Source organism: Juglans microcarpa x Juglans regia, chromosome 1S (assembly GCF_004785595.1).
Source record: "Juglans microcarpa x Juglans regia isolate MS1-56 chromosome 1S, Jm3101_v1.0, whole genome shotgun sequence".
Lineage (NCBI taxonomy): Eukaryota > Viridiplantae > Streptophyta > Magnoliopsida > Fagales > Juglandaceae > Juglans > Juglans microcarpa x Juglans regia.
In genome coordinates, this window is record NC_054595.1 from 24,014,458 (window position 1) to 24,022,871 (window position 8,414).

The 8,414-nt window shown below is 36.0% G+C and overlaps 1 protein-coding gene across 3 annotated transcripts; it reads right to left on the reverse strand.

Moving 5' to 3' along the window:
* Positions 1 to 3,817: 3,817 nt before the first annotated feature.
* LOC121247530 lies at positions 3,818 to 8,181 on the reverse strand. 3 transcript variants are annotated; one of them, XM_041145879.1, is made up of 4 exons: positions 7,699 to 8,181; positions 7,060 to 7,208; positions 4,428 to 6,247; positions 3,818 to 4,328 (listed from the first exon to the last, which is right to left on the reverse strand). In XM_041145879.1, the coding sequence occupies exons 3-4, from the start codon at positions 6,163 to 6,165 to the stop codon at positions 3,949 to 3,951; spliced, it is 2,118 nt and encodes a 705-aa protein (XP_041001813.1). In that variant the 5' UTR covers positions 6,166 to 6,247; positions 7,060 to 7,208; positions 7,699 to 8,181; the 3' UTR covers positions 3,818 to 3,948. The 3 variants fall into 3 exon arrangements, with proteins under 3 accessions (XP_041001813.1, XP_041001812.1, XP_041001814.1); XM_041145878.1 differs by lacking the exon at positions 7,060 to 7,208; XM_041145880.1 differs by lacking the exon at positions 7,060 to 7,208 and having other exon boundaries at positions 4,217 to 4,345.
* Between the last annotated feature and the right edge of the window lie 233 nt (positions 8,182 to 8,414).

The window sequence follows — 8,414 nt, forward strand, 5'->3', positions numbered from 1 at the left end:
ACCGGACCGAAAATTTTCAATCCTCTATTTCAAGAATCAAGATCGATCGATCTCAGTTTCAAGTCAATTTAGACCAAAACGACCGGTTTGATCAGTTTCTCGTGTCTTGACCCTCTTTCAACCCTACTTGTCACGCATGGGCAAGTAATCCTGCCCGGATGTAGGTGGGCAAATTGGCCTACAGGCTGTCCGCCCACTATCACAGATTCACAGTGGTATCACATAGGGAAGAAAAATTCTATTCTTAAACCGGTTCAGGGATCACACACCACATACTTAATGATGTGGCAAATCCGGTCCATTCCAAGTTCGGTCTAACAGCCGAATCGCTCTCTCCCCACCTTCCCTCCCCTTACAAAAAAAAGCATCTCTCTCTCTCCCCTGTTCTTTCGTCTGCAGATTCTCAACGATATAAAAAAGAAAATTCATATTGTTTGTTTTTCTCTCTTCAAAACACAAATAATGGAGATAAACTGAGAGCCTTTCAAACACGAATAGGCAATTGAAAGTGGAGATAGAGATTATAATCCATAAGTTGATAAAAAAATAAACCAAAAAAAATCTAATAAAATTAAAAAAAAAAGGAAAAGAAAGAAAATGCAAAAGAAAGAAAAAAAATCACTTGTGTGAGGTTCAAGATTGACATTGGTGAAAGAAATCGGTGGGTCACAACACCTCGATATTCTTCTTCTGTTTTTTCAGTTTTTTTTTTTTGGCTTTGTCAAAGTAAATTTGTGTTACAAAGATTTGAGGAATTTTGCGGTAATTCGGTGAAGAAATTTTGGGGGTGGGTTTCATCGAACAAAGAAAATTGGTTTCTGAAAATTGGTTTCTGAAGAGAGAAGAAATATGTGGAGAAAGGGAAGTGGCGCATATGTTTTTTTTAAAAAAAAATTAAATATCACATCATCGTGTGTGGTGTATGTGAAGTAGGTGGGCAGATGAGTAGAACAGCTCCACAGGGAAAGTTCAAGATACTCGAGCATGACGACGACGAGAGGGAGATAGTCCAAAGTACAGAGCGGCAACAAAAGAGGTTGAGAGAGAGAGATACAGGTGTGTGAGTGTGCGGCGTGGATGGAGAAAGGGTTATATTTTAATAAAAAAAACAAAATGATATTGTTTTATTATAAAAACTTATTTTTTTAAATATGTATGATATAATATAAGCCCAGGTGGTGGATCCCATTTTCCCAGGGGCCTGAGGTGGGCGAGGTGTGGGTACCCACCCTTTATATCTACAAAGTGAAATGAAAATGATGTATTATCATATTGACCTGCTTTTACTATATTATTTGGTTCAACCGGCATAGAGAAGGCTACAAAGATGAAAGATACTCTCCATTTTATTGATTTAATTGAAATATAAAATATTTTTTTCATTTCATTATTACTCTAATTACTTTTAGAAGTACAATAATTTAAATACTCAATTTTTTACCATTGATAAATAGTATTATAACGATTCGGTCTAATAATTCTAAGATCAAGATATTAATGATTTTTATTGAGCCTAAATTATATTTAATGGATCATATTGGATAAGCTCACGAACGATAAAATATTAAAGTTGATTAGAAATTTTAATTAGGCTCAATAACTAGCTTAGATCAAATTTATTATTTATTTAACAAGTTAGATTTATTTTAGAATTTAAAAATCGGTCATTAGAAATGTATTTCAATTTAAACTCATTATTGATTGAAGTCCCCTACGCAATCTCATTCATTGTCAATCCTATATTGAATAAACTACTAGATTATATTTTTAAATTCAAACTCTCTTCTTGAATAATTGTGATTAAGTCCAACTCGAACTCGTCGATATCCTTTTCCAATAGGAATACTGCTCTACAAGTCATATTCATGTTAAAACTCTTTAACCGAATCTAACTCAAACTGGCCATCACCCTTTCCCAAATCTCTCTATAAATATCTCTATTCTACTTGTTATTTGAAAAAAAAAATCATAAACCTCCCAGTCCAGTACCATGATCGATTTTGTATAGAAAATTTTAAGAAACAATACTACAAGATAAGCAACTTGATTATAAATTAGGATTACTATACGTTAGCTATTTATGTATATTATTATTAAAGTTAGTACTTTCGAAACCAGTATTTACATACCACGCATGTCATAATATTTACAAGCACATCATTCATCATATTTCATTCCACATATTATAGTTATGTATGTATTATGCATCTCAAACATTTCACGTTGCATAAAATACGTAAATTTTCATAAAATCAAATGTAAGATAAGCTTATAACAGTTAATCAGATGTTCATTCAGATGCATGGTATCAATGCAATTTCATGGTGGGCATGCAAGACACGGACTCAAGCATGGTTTACCGTAGTACGCCAGAGTACTGCACAGTCGGCTTCTTTTGCTGCAACAGGGGAAGTTAGTGCACAACCTTACACACATGGTTAAGTATGTTGGCCAGCCAGATAAGTTAGATTAGTCAGATAAATCAGATCAGCCAGTTAATTCAAATAAATAGTCATATGCATAGCATGAGCATCGGCATGAATGATTATGATTTTAAGTTATCAGCATTAAATGTTTTATGAAAAATCTTATGTTAAGTATATTTACGTTATAATGAGTTTTTTACTGAGTCATTGACTCATTTTAGTTGCTTTTAAGTTTTTAAATTACCCCAAGTCAGAATATTTATAAAGGTAGAGCTGCAAGACGAGGTTTAGAGAAGGGAAGCATGATAGTGACCTAGATCCTGTACATAAATTTTAAGTTATGATTTTTATTGCACAAATTTTGAGAAATTTTAATAAATGATTCAACACTCTCTTTTACGATATCAGTATTTTAATAAATAATTATTTTATTTATAGACTCTTTGTACCTGACGCTTCATTTAGAATAAAAGAAAATATTTTTAAGTCAAAGTTCAGTAATAGCACTCCGACTCCTGAGAATTTTATCCATAAAGTGTGTCCTCTACTCCATTTTAGACAGAGTGTGAGGTTGTTTAATTTTGTCTTAGCACATAATATAGAGTTTGTTAAATCTGTCTTAAGACAGAGTACTATCTCTCAGATAGTTTGTCTGTAGAGAGTTACAGCAATGACTATACCATATCAGTCACAAATAAATTTGTTTATTGAAGAGCCTTAAAGCAATAGTTAGCTTGTATTATATATATTTCAGGTCAAAGTTATAATGTCCCATTATAAATGAATAGAGTTTGTCCTATCTTAAACAAAAAAAAAAAAAAAAAAAAAGCACCCATATTTTAGGTTATACCCAAATCTATCTTTTTCCCTTGAATCTAATGACCCAAATCTATCTTTCTGAAGTTTGAAGCTCCAGCGGACAGGTGGGGATCCAAGGAAAAATGATTCCTCAATTACTTCAAACTTTATGTGTAGTTATGTACCGTTTAAAATATTTGTTACAATTCGAAAGAGATGGAGGCAATATGTATCAACCCCATAACAACAACATTGATTCCAAGTAGTTAAGAGATTCTGATTGGACCCAAATTAAGCCCAAGTTATTGGTTCAATCTCCGCGCGCAATCCGGTTCAAGTTCTCGAACCTCAGTCGCCATTCTAGGTTATATAATGAGCATCCAAGAAATGCCTTCGAAGAAGAACCAATTTCAGATATAGGGTGGTGAGATCACGAAAGGTTACAACTTCTAAACATGGAGCCAGACGCTTAAGTAACAGAAGTTATGATCAGTAACAAAATCACCTCTAAGTTCAGTATCATGCATGCATACATGCATTGATTGCTAACTCTAGGGTTGTGAGTTCAAAAAGATGATGGATGTAAATGCACATAAGCGAAGCTAGCTAACAAATATATACATAAAGGAGACAAAAATGTCATGTACATTATACTAACACTGATTCTAAAGCATCTATTGGAATCCTGTGAAAATTATATTGCTATCCTGTCCTTTTCCCAACCTTACCAGGGTTCTTTCTTTGCCCAAATATTAGAAGGTCCTTCCCCATTAGTATCAAAGTTTATCCTTGAAAATAGACCATTTTGAGATACAGTCTCTGGTACTTCATCAACAATCCAATCATCCATTGGGTCAATCTCTTCAGCTACAATGTCAAGCTTGGTGCCTGACTGAAATTGCTGCAGTTGCAAATTATAATGCACAAATGCCAGATCATTCAATCGTTTCTGCTCAATTGGATTCCTTCCAGTTGTGACTAGCTTCTCAGCCAAACTCCTTTTGAGGGCGTATCTTGAAGCACCATCACAGTTCTGGCTCAAAATACGAATGGCAAATCTCTGTAGCTCAGGATATTGCCTTCCATATCGAGACCACCACAGGGCTGCAGTTGAATTTACACTGCTAAAATATTTGATTTTCACAGGCTCAAATTAACCAACAGTTTAAAGGAGTAACAGGAGAAAATATAGAGCTCCCTTACCTGGAGGCATGTTGGTTCTTTGGTCAAGAGCACTCCCCTCTTCAAAACTACCTCTAGCATGTCTGTACTCCTCAAGTTGTCGGGATATCATATCTTGACTTCTTTGATCTTGTACCAAGCGAACAATTGAGCTCAAAAGACCAAAGGCAACCTCGGCATCACCAAAGAAATCACTTGAATAGAAGAGACTTGGGTTTAAATAATACCCTGCAGCATGGATAGGGCTATGGAGATGGGTGTCCCAAATCTCATCAATCACTTGCCAGAAAGGCATGTAATGGGGTTTCTTCTTTTTAAATTCCTCTTTAATTGTCTCTTTTACTTGATCCATTGTTTCGTATATGTACCCTACCTGTGGCTTATCAGCCTGTTTGATCAAAAATAGAACACGCACCAGTGGTGTAGTTGCCTTTAAGGCATTCCCAACTCCATTCCAGAAAGATTGATCTCCCACCAAATCGGCCACCCTCTTTCCCTCTATTCTAGAAGCCCAGAATGATGTTTTCCACTCAGATGAAACAAACATATCCTTTAAATGCTGCTTTTCGGATACAATATTCTCTAGAGTCATAAAGGGCATTGCCAATCTTGTTTTTGAGGGCTTAATTAGGTCGCGGCCAAGAGTATGTTTCTTCAAAAGACTCAAAACGGTTTCATGGCCATAAATAAACTTTATAATGGTCTTGGCTTCATTTAATATCCTTTTGATAGATTCAATCATCCCAATCTTCTCTAGCATAAGCTCAATACAATGGGATGCGCTCACAGTCCAGACTACTCTCTTGCATCTATCCACGAATTGCTTGCCCACATTTCCCACCCAACCCTTTGTAGAACATGCCACCACTTGAACGACATTGTCAACTCCAATCTCCTCAATAATTCCATCCAACAACGACTGTAATGTATCAACATCACTAATGAAGGATGTAACATCAGATGACCGAAGATAAACAGCACCCTGCGGGCAATCCACCAAAAAATTAACCAGGTGGCGACCCTTTTCATCAATCCATCCATCTAACAAAACACTGCACCCCGTGCTTGCCCATGAATGCCTAATATTCTTCACATACTTTTGCATCTCCTTTATCTCATCATGAAGCATCCACCCTTTTAGTTCCTGACAACTAGGGATATTATACTCCGTCTGACCATGACCAAGTGTGGCATTTATCATTCTTTTAAAGCTAGGAGAATTGGCAGCACTGAGATCTACACCCGTTTCATAGAAGAATCTAGCAATGCATTTTTGGGCTTCACTTGATGATGAATATTTTCTTGATTCACAATTTATGGCTGCTTGGGAACCTATACTTCCATTGGGACAAGGAGCAGTGTCCATCAGAGTGTCTTCTGCGGAAGAGTCTATATCAACATGCCTCGCAAAATAGGAACTGCCATTTTGGGCAATTTCATGCTTGTTATGCTCAACACTGTTCAGGTTAGGACAACAATTCCTCTTCTGAGGAAGATTTAGGTCATAGGGCTCTCCAACTTCCTTGCAAAAGCCTTCTGTCTTTCTTTCAAGCAAACTGTCTCTAAACTGTTCCCTCACCTTTTGAGGAGCATTTTCACAAGGGATAACATCACCACGTATACCTCCTAAGTGGCACTTTAGACGGAAGAAACCACTGACCACTTTACCACAATAATTGCATTGAACTCTACCCTTTTTCTTGTCAAGAGACATTCCATGATCACGAACATCAATGGAGCCCTCAGTAGCAGCAGCCATTTTGATCTCCTTTTTTCAATTCAAAAGTAAAAAAGTCCTGAAAATTCCTTTCTGTACATCAAGTGCTGTCAGCAAGCTTGATCTGCAGGACCACAAAATATAGCAAACACATAACAACTAAGGTGGCCAAAAAAATAGAGCGATATATATGATCTGATATATTTGTCACTTTAGCTTGATATGCATATGGAATTAAATAAAAATCCAATGCAAAATGGAAGTACAGAGACAAAAGTACGAGAACTGCACAACCATTGAAAAAAAAAGGTGCTCCGTTGCCACATATGTAGGACCAAGAAAATGTTTAACACAAAAGAAGGGTAATGCTAGGCTGCCGCCCAGCAGTGACTGTTGGGCATGCTGCCTAGGCAAAACCCATCCTTTTTATTTTTTCCATTTTTTCTTTTTGTATTTTTTTAACATTTTTAAACATTTTTAAAAAAAAAAATCAATACACTAATAGTCACTTCCTTAATTAGTAAGTAAAAAATAAAAAAATAAAAAAAATATTAAATACATGAGCGAGCAAAATGAGGGGGCAAAATGAAAGGGCATAGTAGCATTATTCAATTAATCATGCTAACAAGTTATGTAATGTTTGAATGAACAACAAATTCAGTAATTTATGGAATATGAATCAACAGGATCCCAATCCCATCAATCTAAATTCTAATTGTTTTCGTATATATAAAATTAAAAGTAGAATATAATGGTTGTTACAACAATGATGAAATTGTCGGAGCAATGAGCTGTAATAACAGTTTACAGTGTAATAACGTCCGTGGTGATCACAATGATGGCGGTGACAGTAGTGAAGATAGTAGTGGTGATGGTAATGCAAAGAGCAATATATAGTAAGTGATTTGAGAATGTTAATGCTAGTAGAATTTGTACCTTTCCATGGAATGTTTAAAAGCCCCAAGCTCAAAAATTCGTCATTTCTTTTAATTAACTCTCTCGTTAGCCAAAAAAGGAAAACCAATATGGAAAACTCCAAGATTCGTTATGCCGTTGTTCTTTGAATAGTCTAGTTGATAACCCCACTGGTATTTGAAGGTTTGGCACAGAGTCAATGGACAGATGCAGTGAACTTGGGGTACAACAAAGAGAGAAAGGAGAAATCTGGTATTATTTCATGAATATCCATCAACATGTTAGGCCAGAACCAATTTTTTCATTTGCTAATTTCAACGTTGACTTAAGTTATTAACATCAACCAAACTATCAAAAACTGGTAGACGAGAAAAATAATCCTTTCTCCTCCCTAGTACTGCTGGTTCTTGCAAAGACTTGTAAAAGAAAAAACAAAAACCGAATAGAGAAGAAAAATGATGAAACGTATAAACGTAGATATTGAATGTCTTTCGTCTTTTTTCTTCGCAGATATCTTGAATTTCTTTCTATGTGGAACAAAAAGGAAAACTATATAAATATTGGATTAGCAGGATTCCATTACAAGTCAAAGGAACAAAAGAAATCACAGACATACAGAAAGGGAAAAAAAAAATTAGTAAGAAGTGGGGGAAAGTCTACCTGTAAGAGAAGCTAGCTAAGAAAGCTCAAGTCTTGAGACAGACGAACAGAGAAAAAGAGGACCCCTTTACACAACAGCAAGGGAGAGAAGAGAGCGAGCGGCTCAAATTGTCACCGAGATTAACGAATCACGATGATGATGATGATCAAGTCGTCTGTAGCACAACCAGCAGCCGCTTCTAGTACGCTCTATGTGCGTATTGGTGTCTGGCATCATATTTTCTTGTGTTCTGTTTCCTTTTCTTTTTCCGGGCCCGTGTCTCTTTTCGGCATTGGAAGTGTCCCCCGACTGGATTCTCCATTGACACGTGCTTTGCCTGAATAATCAGCCTCCCAAAACCTCACGTTATTGGCACCGCCCTCTAACACCACTCGCATCCGACAGCGCGTCAGCCTGAGATCTAGGACGCTGCTGCAGTCTTTCTCTAGTGCCGATTGATTAGCAGTAAAGTGGGTCACTCTAATCCAATGCAAAAGGTCCACTTTTTGAGCAAATTCTTCAATGCTACAAGTCTTCTTCACCTTACTTAAATTTGGAAATTCCCATGTAGTCAAAAGTAGCCTTTTAATTTTGCAATCTATCAATAATGCAAATTGATAAACGAATATTGTAATATATTTTTTATATGATAGAATTTTATTAGTAAGACCATCTTTCAATCAAAAAAAGTCGAATAGATATCATCTTTAGGATTTTTTTAAGTTATCATTTGAAC